Source organism: Eschscholzia californica, unplaced genomic scaffold, assembly GCF_041429995.1.
Source record: "Eschscholzia californica isolate CP2 unplaced genomic scaffold, dmEscCali1.0.p SCAF_2, whole genome shotgun sequence".
Taxonomy (NCBI): domain Eukaryota; kingdom Viridiplantae; phylum Streptophyta; class Magnoliopsida; order Ranunculales; family Papaveraceae; genus Eschscholzia; species Eschscholzia californica.
In genome coordinates, this window is record NW_028238309.1 from 40,634,669 (window position 1) to 40,647,950 (window position 13,282).

Consider the following 13,282-nt stretch of genomic DNA (forward strand, 5'->3'; position numbering starts at 1 on the left):
ACATGACTCCATTTTAAAACTTTTAAGGACTTCCTTAGCATATCCTCTTTGAGAAATAATATGTCATTTTCCATTTGCTTCACTTCAATACCAAGGAAATGACCCATCAACCCAATATCGGTCATATCAAATTCCTTAACCATGCTCTTCTTGAACTCATCAAATAGTCTTGAATCATTGCCGGTAAATATCAAATCATCAACATAGAGACAAACAAATAACATACCTTCATTTTCTTTCACTTTCATATATAAAGTGTGCTCATGAGGACACTTTTCAAACCCATTTTCTTGAAAATACTTATCAATTCTTGCATTCCATGCACGTGGAGCTTGCTTTAACCCATAAATGACCTTCTTCAACTTATAGACTTTATCTTCTTTTCCCTTTTTAACATATCCTAAAGGTTGTTCAACATATATTTCTTCCTCTAGGATACCATTTAAAAATGCCGACTTGACATCAAGTTGATAAATCTTCCATGAATATTGAGCCGCTATAGAGATTAACAATCTAATTGTTTCCATACGAGCAACGGGAGCAAATACCTCACTATAATCAATGCCGGCCCTTTGCTTGTAACCTTTAGCTACAAGTTTTGCTTTGTATCTTTGGACTTCTCCACTTGCATTCTTCTTTGTCTTATACACCCACTTCACGCCAATAGGTTTGTATCCCTTTGGCAAATTTGTCAACTCCCACGTATCATTTTTTTCAATTGCATTAATTTCTTCATTCATTGCATTTTCCCATTTTTCTTCTTGGATGGCCTCTTCATAACTAATAGGATCACAATCCATGAAAAAACAACACAAGTTCAATTCTTCTTCATTATCTACAACTTCATAAATTTCTCTCAAACTTCTTGTCTTCATTGGTCTTTCACTAGAACTTCCCCGCGATGATGAGGATGATGGAGACGAGGATGAAGGTGATGATGATGATGATGTTTCTCTATACATCGGTGTTTGTGGCTCTCTTTGTGCTTCTTCTTTTTCATGTTCTTCCCCTTCAAGCTCAAGTTCAACTTGAGTAATTTCTTTTCCTTTCCACTCCCATGCCATTTCTTCTTCAAATACAACATCTCTACTAAGGAGAACTTTATTGGCAATAGGGTTGAATAACTTGTAACATTTTTTTTGTTCATCATAACCAAGGAATATGCATTTCTCACCTTTGTCATCAAGTTTTGTTCTTCTTGCTTATGGTATCTCTGCATAAGCAATGCACCCAAAAACTTTTAAATGAGCCACACTTGGCTTGTAGTAGCCCCATGCCTCTTCCGGTGTCTTCAAATACACACTTTTTGTGGGACATCTATTCAACAAATATACGGCACATGCCACGGCTTCCCCCAAAAATTTCTAGGCAACATTTTCTCTTTTAACATGCTTCTTGCCATATTTAACATGGTGCGGTTTTTCCTCTCGGACACTCCATTTAGTTGTGATGTGTATGATGGAGTAAGTTCATGAATAATCCCATGATTTTTACAAAACATATCAAAATCTCTTGAAGTGTATTCTCCACCTCTATCGGATCTTAATTTCTTGACCACATAACCACTTTGTTTTTCAACCATATTCTTGAATTCTTTGAATGCTTCAAATACTTCAAATTTATTTTTCAAGAAGTATACCCATGTTTTTCTACTATAATCATCAATGAAAGTAAGGAAATAATTATTACCTCCATTTGTCATCGGCTTCAATGGACCACAAACATCGGTATGCACAAGTTCTAATGGATTATAAGCTTTCCACCTTCCTTCTTTCGAAAAATTTGTTCGATGATGTTTACCAAAGATACATCCTTCACACACTTTATGTGAGTGATCAATATATGGTAAACCCCTTACCATATTCTTGCTTGCCAAAGTCTTTATCCCATCAAAGTTTAGATGCCCAACTCTCAAATGCCACAACCAAGATTTATCTTTCACAATAGAGTTTAAGCATTTCACATCACCATGTTGAATGTTCAAAGGGAATAATCTATTTTTCGCCATCTTCACTTTGGCAATGAGAGTTCCACTTCTATCTCTTAATGTGAGATGAAGATCCTTCAATCTAATATCATATCCCTTCTCTAAAAGTTGTCCCAAACTCAAAATATTATTTTTCATATCGGGAACATAATAAACATCGGAAATATAACTATGGGTGCCATTTTTTAGTTGAATGAGGATATTACCTTTTCCTAGCATTGAAATCTTTGAAGAGTCGCCAAACTTTATATTCCCTTTTACACTTTCATTTACTTCGACAAACAATTCTCTTTTCCCACAAATATGATTACTTGCACCAGTATCAAAATACCAAGTATTTGTTTGAGATTCATCAAACCCATCACAAGAAAATAACAATGTAGGATCCACATTGATTTCTACATCGTTCTCAACAAGATTTGATTCTTCCTTCACTTCATTGTTATACCAACATTCATTACTATAGTGTCCAAGTTTGTGACAATTGTAACATTCAATATCCCTTTTATCTCTACCATGACTATTATAAGCTCTAGTAAAGTTTCCTCTACCTCTTCCTCTTGATTCATTTGTTCTTCCTCTATTAAAAGGATTTCTTCCTCTTTGGTTTCCAAAGCCCCTTCTATGATTATCATAGCCTCTTCTATAACTCTCATAGTCTTTTTCCTTTTTTGATATACATTGTTTTTCTTGTTAGTTTTGCTTGAAGCACTTGATCAACCGAATAATTTGAAGAGTTTGCAACATTTATATTCACCCTTTGTTCATGGATTTGCAATGTTCCCATCAATTCATCTACCGTCATAGATTCCAAGTCTTTTGATTCTTCAACAACAATAACCACATTATCAAATTTAGGTGTTAAAGACCGTAAAATCTTCTCCATCACCCGAACGTCATCACATTTTTCACCACACCTTTTCATTTCGTTAACATTAGACAATACTTTTGAAACATAATCGGAAACAAGTTCTCCTTCATTCATACTCAACCTTTCAAATTCACCGCGCAAAATTTGAAGACGAGGCTTCACTACTTTATCAACTCCTCTAAAAGAATTCTTGAGAATATTTCAAGCCTCTTTCGATGATTTTGCTTCGGATACTTTTTCAAATGTAGGACTATCTATCCCTTGATATATGAGAAACAAAGCTTTTTTATCATTCTTCCTTGAATCTTTAAGAACATTTTTTTGTAAATCATTCATACTATCCTCTTCTTCTAAACTTGGTTCTACATAACCATTTTGAACAATATCCCATAAATCTTGAGAACCCAACAATACACTCATTTGGATAGACCAATGTCCATAGTTTTCTTTTGTTAATCTAGGTATTTGAGATTGTACCATATTTGTCATCTTTCTTACAAGATCCCCAATTTTTTACAAACCCTAGATTCTCAAAGTGTTAAAATGCTAAAGCATTATGACTCTGATACCATGTTGTTTGATGATAAAAGATGATTAATCACAAAAAACCACAAACCATATATATAAGACCCAATACTATCAATCAATAAACCTCATCAAATTTAGATTCAAATATGAGTTCAATCTCTTTTCAATAACAAGTAATTAACTACTAACCTTTAGATTTAAGCAACACAAAACACCATTAAACTATTAAGTCTTCAAAATACCATATACCCTTGCAAGGAATCTCATTTCTTTCACTTTCTCTCACTAGGTTTTTCTAGATCTCAAAATGAGAAGCTTGCCTCACGTTTTTTTTTTCTTTTCACAATTACATCACTTTTCAATCTAACGCATTTCTATTTTGTAACCTTATAGTACTCAAACCACACTCACACTCCAAGCCCACGTAATATTCCATACAAGGCCCAACTTCAAATTTGGTTTAAAGCCCCTTTTTCCAACATCCTCAACTATAATTAAACATAATATGAGGGACTAAAACTAGATTCCATATAAAATCAGATGAAAGCAACATCCACATCATGATATAACGCCCGGTTGGCTTGCCAAGTCACCCGTCCGGGTTTCGGTCGGGGAATGAGTCGGGAGTTGTATCATTGTTGATCGTTAAATCCGTTTTGGATTGATTTTGGCCTTCACTGCATTTTGGCTAGTGTATCCCATATTTCTTTGAGTTATTTCCCTAATGGCCCCCAACTTTGTGACCAGCTTCCCGCCTGGCCCCCTACTTTACGAGAAATACCCATATGGCCCCCTTCCGTTATAACACCGTTACTCTCTCTCTTCCATTTCTTTTCTCTCTCCTCCAACATGTTTCCTCTCCTCCAACATGTTTTCTCTCTCTGCCACCTCGTTAAAACCAGCCAACTCATCATCTTCTCCGGGAAGGTCGCCGACCAACCAATTTTCCGGCCGGCGACCATCAAACCTAAATTTTTTTTTTAATTTCATCTCTCCTCTCTCTCTCTCTCTCAAAAAAGGAAATTTTTTTTTTTTCACCTCCCTCTCTCTCTAAACTCCGGCGAAGGGGGTTACCCTTCGCCGGAGTTTAGAGAGAGAGAGAGAGGGAGGTGAAAAAAAAATTTTTATTTTTTTTTGAGAGAGAGAGATGAATTTTTTTTTTTATTTGTATGTTTGAAGGTCACCGGCCGGAAAATTGGTCGGCCGACGACCTTCCCGGAGAAGATGAGTTGGCTGGTTTTAACGAGGTGGCAGAGAGAGAAAACATGTTGGAGGAAAGAGAAAAGAAATGGAAGAGAGAGAGAGTAACGGTGTTATAACAGAAGGGGGCTATATGGGTATTTCTCGTAAAGGCGGGAAGCTAGTCACAAAGTTGGGGGCCATTAGAGAAATAACCCAACATATTCCACAAAAATAAATACTATACTACTAAAATAATATTCTCTCCTATTTAATCTCGTCTTCTTCTGCTTCGTGAGTCTCACACTCTTCTACGGATCCATCATTCACGCAGTCAACTTCATTTCCTCTCTCTCTCTAAAACTCTATAGACATGCTTTTATTTTTCGTTTTCTCCTTCTTCATTTGTTCCTTACTTTTCATCTTCTTTCGTTCTCCCCGATTCACTCACAGAAAACTCCGTCTTCCTCCCGGCAACCTCGGTTTCCCGATCATCGGAGAAAGTTTTCAAATAATTTCAGCTTACAAAACCGAAAACCCAGAACCCTTTATTGATGAACGAGTGAATCGGTATGGTAATCTTTTCACGACTCACATATTCGGTGAACGAACTGTGTTTTCAACCGATCCTGATACAAACCGATTCATACTTCAAAACGAAGGGAAATTGTTTGAAACGAGTTATCCTTCTTCAATTTCTACCTTAGTTGGAAAACATTCTTTGTTACTTCTAAAAGGAAATCGTCATAAGAAATTGCATTCTCTCACTATGAGTTTTGCCAATTCTTCTATGATTAGAGATGATTTGCTTGTTGATATCAATCGTCTTGTTCAACTAAACATGGATTCTTGGTCTGACAAAATTTTCCTTCAAGATGAGGCGAAGAAGGTGAATAATTAATCAAATATATTAAATCGAGTCGATGTTAAAGATTGTAATGAAGCAACTCAAAACCAATTGGCAATGATTGCAGATGAACCTTACATTTTTAGCTGCTAGGTCGTCCTTCTCTTATGTGGGACCATTCTCACATGTCAGTGGCAGACTTCTTGAGTGGAAACACCCCTATCTTTTTTTGAATTGTTTAGCGTGTCTCGAACCCTTGACCTCTAGGGTGGAAGATTTATTGATTTGAGTTCTTTATACTCGGTCTTTTTAACTACTCTGTTTTATATTTGTTATTGAATTCTGAATTTAATTTGTTTTCTTTGTTGAATTTTGGCAGATAACATTTGAATTAGCAGTGAAACAATTGATGAGTTTTGATCCAGGGGAATGGTCAGAAAGTCTAAGGAAAGAATACATTCTACTTATTGAGGGATTCTTTTCTCTTCCTTTCCCTTTCTTCTTCACTACATATGGAAGAGCCCTCAAAGTAATCAATCAAATGTTATTAATTGATTTTTCTTCTTCAATACTGATTCATGATTGAGATAATTGAAATTGGGTTTGTGATACAAAATGAGGACAGGCAAGAAAGAAGGTGGCAGGGGAACTGGAATTGGTGGTTAAAGAGAGAAGGAAAGAAGAAAATAGAAGAGAGAAGAAAGATATGTTAGAGGCATTGTTGGTTGAAGAATGTGGACTAAGTGATGAGGAGATAGTGGATTTCTTGCTTGCTTTGTTGATAGCTGGATATGAAACCACTTCAACCATCATGACTCTTGCTGTTAAATTCCTTACTGAGACTCCTCTGGCGCTGGCTCAACTCAAGGTCACTATCTCTCTTGCAAAAAAACTTTCTCTGACCCTTTCTCAACTGAGAGATGCTAGAATCACAAAAGATTTTGATAAGAAAAAGTTCCTGGCGGTTGTGATTTTCATCTCTCAACGGCCTAGATTTGGACAAAGTTTGAAACCACACCCGCCACATCAGCTGGGAACAGATTTTTGTCAAAATCTTTTGTACCTTTATCATTTCCCTTCTCAACTTTCTTTTGCCAAGAATCTCTCGCTCTCTCTCTCTCTCTAATAAAAACTAAAAGACAGACCTACCTAAGACCCCCAAATGAAGAACTGTGATTTCGTTTAGGTCCGGAGTAAACTTTTGTTTTTATTCTTATACATCATTGCTCTTGCAAACAACTCTCTCTGTCTCTCGTGTAGAATGACTCTATCTACTAGCGCCACAATTCAATAGCCGGACAATAGGACACTTAGCAATTATTAGAGTTGAAAATGGAACCCCAAAAGTGAAGACAAGTATACTTTAATCCTATTTCTCGAAAGCAACTTAAATTAAGTTGCATCATTAGAGAAACACCCTCGTGGAAACATAATTTGCTTTCACTTTCTCTTGTTATATATAATGTAATCCTAGGACCCATTCCATTCACAAACTTTTCATCTACTTAAATAATGTGTTCATTTGTTATTCGATCCGTATAAAGAGGAAAAGACGATAAGTTATTTTTTGTAATGTTATAACCTTAAAAATGCTCTTTTTAGAGACTATTTTTTTTATGTAGGTGTCCTTAAAATGTTAAAACTGACAATTATTCTGCAGGAGGAGCATGAGAAGATCACAGCAAACAAGGATTATTCTTCCAACTTAGAATGGGTTGATTACAAGTCATTGCCTTTCACCCAATGTGTAAGCCACAATTCAGATGTACTTGATGGTTTTTGTTTTCTTTTTTTCCTTTTTATTTTATTAGTAGATGATTGTAGTTGGTTTTTCAGGTAATAAATGAGACGCTACGATTGACTAACATAATAAGTGGGGTGTTTAGACGAACGACAACCGATGTCACCGTTGAAGGTATAATATTAGAAAAAATTTATATTCTTTGTCATCTTAATAATGAAGAAGAAGAACAAATATAGCCTAGCTTAACTAAAATTGCTGCTTTGATGGCAAAATGGTTGCAGGCCTCACTATTCCAAAGGGATGGAAGGTTTTTACTTCCTTTAGGGCAGTTCATATGCATCAAGATTACTATAAAGAAGCTAGAACTTTCAATCCTTGGAGATGGGAGGTTCAACCAATTCTTTCTCTTTTATATCTGTCCTTCTCTATTTTTTTTCAGCATCTTGGTTAATACTATTATTTGTGAAAAAAATTGGAAAATGTTATTTGACTCGACAAAAAGTGGTTTGAATGGCTGCAACGAGACAAATTGCGTCACGTACACAATTTACTTTGTCAGACCATTAGAGCTACTTTTTGTCGGGCCAAGTAGCATTGTTGAGAAAGATTTGTATGTACTTAAATATATGGAGTTGAAGAGTTCACTTTTAAATGAGCAGGGAAAATCGCCGGGAACTGGAAATATGTTCACACCATTTGGCGGGGGTCCACGGCTGTGTCCAGGATATGAGCTTTCTAGGGTTGAAATCTGTGTTTTCCTTCACCATCTTGTCACCCGTTTCAGGTATTCTATTTTTCTTTTCTTATACAAACATTTCATCTCACTTTCCCTTTATCCCCGTCTAGCTAATCGGCAAATAGTGTGTTTTTTAAATTCGAATTGGGTAGTCTTAGATTCATCTTTGTTGTACCATCTTGTTCCTATAGTACCATCTTGTTACGTGGGACTCTTAACCTATTCTCACATTATGCAACCTGATTTTGGTCAAGACTTTATTGTCTAAACGAAGACAACAAATTCTACCTATGTAAAATTAGTTAAATTCGTAACACACACTCTACTTGGTGGTGGCCCTGGGACAACTCAAATCAAATTCTTCTTTTTTGTTGTGTTGATTATAATTTGCAGTTGGGTTCCGGCAGAAGATGACAAATTGATTTTCTTTCCCACTACAAGAACCATCAAGGGATACCCCATCAACATTCGACCAAGAAATATGTTTTAACGCTATCATGTACTTTAATTTTGTGACTGAGATTAGGAGCGACAAAAAAAAAAAAAAAAAAGGCCCACGAAGACCAAAAATGAATGTAAATCTTGTGTGATAATAAAATAAAATCTATTCGTAATACATATAAAAATGTAAGTTGCTATTCCAAAAAAGAAAGATATGTAAGTTGAAGCGTGTGAAAAGAGAGTTTTTCATTAACTCTGTACGAAAAAGTTTTGCCTTCCTTTTTCTTAAACATGCCAGGAATGGATTATTTCCCCCTGTCCTGATGTTTTTCTTCAATCCTCTAATTTTTATTAGATTTTTGTAATTGGGATGTTTTCTTGTATCTAGAGAATTAATCTTTAACTAAGATTAATGATTCAAAATTAAGATAATGCAGTCAACAGAATTAGGTACACAAAACATCAAACTCATTTGGTCGATGGTCTGTGGAGTGTTGCTGAAAGTATATTTAAGTCTACTGAGTACCATTTTGTGTTGACTATTTTGAGTGAAAAAGAATAATTTGAAATGATTTTCTTGGACCATGATCATATAGAGTAAGTCCCTGTTTTTTTTTCTTTTAATCTTTGTGTTTTTTTTTCATTTAATCTTTGTGTGTGAAATTGATTGGTTGGTATCAAATAGACTCAGAAATAACCAAAATCAACTATTGTCTGACAAACAAACATTCTGAAATCTAATTCAAATTAACTTATTTTAACCAGATTTTGGTTCTGACTTGGAAAGAAAAAACAAACAATATCAGTCTGAGATAAGATTTTCATTCAATATTTTGTTAAAAATACATGTCAAATTTATGCCTCTAACATCACGTGATTAATAGGGTTAATTACAATGTCGCCCCCAATTTGTGGCCAACTAGATAATTAGTGGTCAACATTTTTCGCCTTCACCCTTCATTTCAAAAGATTTTATTTTCTGTCACTTTTCTATCTTACGAAATGAAAATGCCACCGGTAATGACCTGACGGTCACGGTCAACAACTTTCAACAATTTTTATCTTCTCTTTTTCATCCTCTAACCACAGCCACCACCATTCCACTGTCTTTCTATCTCAAGTCTATAGCTAGAGAGAAAGAGAATGATGGTGCTGACGGTGGCCATGAGAGAGTGAGAAAGAGAGATACACAGATTGAATTTTGTTGTTGTTGAAGATCACTCGCAACGAAAATCCGGTCGTTGACAACAACATTTCTTGGCTGTAATGAAGGGAACGAGACTTTTAGAAACGTTTAAACAGGAGACATCCTTCCGCATGCGCAAAAGACGATTAACGGAGATAGTGCAGTGCCTGAGGTGACAAACCATGAAACTTTGAAAAGAATGATAAAAAAAGAAGGGGAAAGTTAACTATTAAGTTCACTAGTAGAATCATTTTCAATAGGTCACACACATGGGATCCTAACTGGCAGGGCCGGTCCTGAGATTTTGGAGGTCCGAATCGAGTTATAAGAATGTGGTCTACATAAGAAAAAAATTTGTACATCAGAATTCTAAACATTTTCCTTGCACACAGGTGAGGTTTAAACATGAAACTTGTGTTCATAAGGCAGTTTGTATTGAACGATCTGATTGAGTTACTCAAAAATTGGCTCGGGGAAAGACACCATACGTCCTTAGGCGATCCACCGGTCAAGTGGTTCAGCGAGTCCGGAATTCGACGAGTCAGTAGTTTGTTCGGTTTCTTTTTTTTTTAATAGAAAAAAATATTAGAAAATGATTCTTTGAGAAAAATGCTCAAAGAAATTTCAACCTTCTTTTTTTTGGTGCTTAAGAGGTGATAGTGTTGGTTGTAGCTCGATTGTGGTTGTGGTGGAGGTTTAGTAATGGTAGTGGTTGTGGTGTTGAGACTCAGTAATGGTGATGGCAGTGGATGTACAGTGATAGAAGTTTATAAATTGTGGTGGTGGTAGTAGAGGTACAATGGTGGAGGTTTATTAATCGTGGCGGTAGTAGAAATTTCAACTAAAGTAATTAAGAAAAGTATAAATTCATGGTGGCGGTTGTAGTGTTGAAGTTTAGTAATGGTGGTGGCAGTGCAGATACAATGGTAGAAGTTTAGTAATTGTGGTGGTAGAAGTAAAGCAACAAAAATAAAAGATAATTTAAGAAGCAAAAAATGCTTATGTTTGGAATCGAATCCAGTTTATTTGGCTCATTTATCACGTATTTCACCAATTAAGCTACTTTAGACTACTTGTTGCATTTAGTACATGTTTTAGAAAAATAATCAAAATCGAAGCCCCTTACTTCTTTCTACTTATTCTTCTTGTGAAACCCTTTGGCCCTGAAGTCTGTTTCCCTCGGGGTCGGCCATGCAAACTGGAATTAACCCTGTTTAAGAACATGTAAATAGGAAGGCAAGATAGCACATCTGCTGATTGATTACGTAACCAACGGATCGTGGGGGTTGGTTTACGGTTATTAAGAAATAAAACCTAGTCAGATTAGAGAGTAATTGATGAAGGTTAAGAAGGGACAGACATAAGGAAAACAAGCAAGAAAAAAAACAAAACATAATCATTATAAAGAGGTCAATCAAAATCACCCAAACACCCAAACACTTAATGGGAGACAAACTTCTTTCTCTTTCTCCCTTTTTTACTTCACATGTAATTTTCTTTTTCTACTTCACAGGTAATTTTCTTTTACACATAATCATGTTGTCAAAATTGATCAATTATTATATTTTTATGTAAGAAATAGACTCTTTAACAAAAAGAAAAGGGTGTTTATGGATTCTTGACAATTTCTTTTATATTAGGACTGATTCCATTGATATAAAAATATGCAACATTTATACTATTGATTCTATTCATGTCTGTTAACGTATGAGAAGGTGAGTGTCTCGACTTGGCCCCCACCATATCACTGGTTAAGAAAGGAAATGGGAGTAGACGATCGTGCGGTGGTCGTTACAAGGCATTGATACATCATGATAATGTGATAAGCACGATAACCGCCCAATTTAAGCCATTAATAAAAGAGGCCTAAAGTCCAACAACATGAAAGAGGCCTAAAGCCAGACAAAATTATTACATTATTTACTATATTTATTGCCTAAATTACATGAGATAAATTTTGATTGCAAACTGCTTCTACCAAGACTCAATCCCACGACTTCATGGACTTAAGAGGGGGTGACCAACTACTGCACCAAAGGGTGGTGGACATAAGTATAACTTGTTGATACCCTATCAATTACGTTTTTAATCAATAAGTATAACTTGTTCATAATTGTGAAGAGGTAATAACCTCTTGATAATCGACTCGGATGAAACCGAGGGTGATGTAGTAATGTCTCGGTTGAAGCCGAGAAGTGGGAAGAAGATGCTCTCGGTGTGAACCGAGAGGAGGAGAAGTAACTCTCGGCTGATCCCGAGAGCTATGACAATGGCTCTCGGGTGAAACCGAGAGCGAGAGAATGAGTGAACTCGGTTGAATCCGAGAGGACTGTGTAGCAGCTTCGGGTGAGACCGAGAGATAGAGTGAGAGAGCTTCGGTGAGATCGAGAAGAAGAAGATGTTATGTTGATCGTGAGAGAGATTAGGTAAAACCTTTGTTTATTCACAATAACATGATTTTACATTATGGATTTAATCCTTTATATAGGTTTACAAGAAGGAGTTTAAGAAATACAAAACTATATCTAAGTATGTGTTTATCTAAACTATATCAATCTTGGTTGTAATAGGAATCCTAATTCTACTAGGATTCCTATAATTAAGTGGACCTAATCCACTCGGTTTAGCCGAGTGGAGTGGACCTTCTAACACTCCCCCTCAAGTTAGAGCGGGAATGGAAGTAACGCCTAACTTGCCAATAATGTTCTTGAACGATTCTGCTCCAAGTGGTTTGGTGAAGATATCCGCTAACTGGTTGTCTGAAGTGATGCAGCGAGTGGCAATGACGTTGTCTTTAATCTTCTCACGAACGATGTGGCAATCTATTTCAATATGTTTCGTACGTTCGTGGAATACGGGGTTATCAGCGATGTGGAGTGCAGCCCGATTGTCACAGTAAACTGTCATCGGGTCTGTGTGATCAATTCCAAAATCAAGTAATAAATACTTGAGCCATTGTAGTTCACAAGTGAGAATGGCCAAAGCTCGATATTCTGCTTCTGCAGATGATTTTGCAACCGTTGGTTGTTTCTTTGATTTCCAAGAGAGTGGACTATCACCCATCATTGTAAAATATCCAGTAGTTGATCTACGGGTTGAAGGGCAACCTGCCCAATCTGAGTCACAATATCCTGTGATATGAAGAGAGCTTTTTGCTGATAAGAAGACTCCTTTATCAAGGGTGCCTTTCAAGTATCGTAGAACGCGGTGAGCAGCGTCTAAGTGTACTTGACTAGGTGTCTGCATGAATTGACTAAGATTATTTACTGCAAAGGTGATGTCTGGTCGTGTGACCGTTAGATATAGTAATCGGCCAATGAGTCGGCGGTAAACCGACGGATCCTTTAAAGGAATACCGTCGGTAGGACTAAGACGGAGCTTTTGATCCATAGGGAATTCAGAGGGACGTGCCGCAGTTAAGCCAGAATCTTTTAGAATGTCAAGAGCATATTTCCGTTGACATAGGAAAATGCCTTGTGATGAGCGAGATACTTCGATACCGAGGAAGTACTGTAGACGACCTAAATCTTTTAGTGAAAAAGATTTGTTAAGAAATAATTTTAACTTGGAAATAGCATTATAATTATTTCCAGTGATGATTATGTCGTCTACGTAGACGAGAACAAAGATTTGAGTGGAGTGCGAACGGAAAGTAAAGAGAGAATAATTACTTTTAGACTGTGAAAAACCTCGTACAATAAGAACGGAGGAGAATTTTGAAAACCATTGACGGGAGGCCTGTTTAAGACCGTATAAGGATTTA

The 13,282-nt window shown here is 36.3% G+C and overlaps 1 protein-coding gene across 1 annotated transcript; it reads left to right on the forward strand.

Annotated features, from left to right (window-relative positions):
- Positions 1 to 4,844: 4,844 nt before the first annotated feature.
- On the forward strand, positions 4,845 to 8,544 carry LOC147557926 (3beta,22alpha-dihydroxysteroid 3-dehydrogenase-like). Its single transcript, XM_086659490.1, has 8 exons — positions 4,845 to 5,454; positions 5,792 to 5,941; positions 6,038 to 6,280; positions 7,073 to 7,159; positions 7,249 to 7,327; positions 7,438 to 7,544; positions 7,816 to 7,940; positions 8,286 to 8,544. Exons 1-8 carry the CDS (start codon positions 4,939 to 4,941, stop codon positions 8,380 to 8,382), a joined length of 1,404 nt encoding a protein of 467 aa, XP_086515616.1. The 5' UTR covers positions 4,845 to 4,938; the 3' UTR covers positions 8,383 to 8,544.
- Positions 8,545 to 13,282: the final 4,738 nt, after the last annotated feature.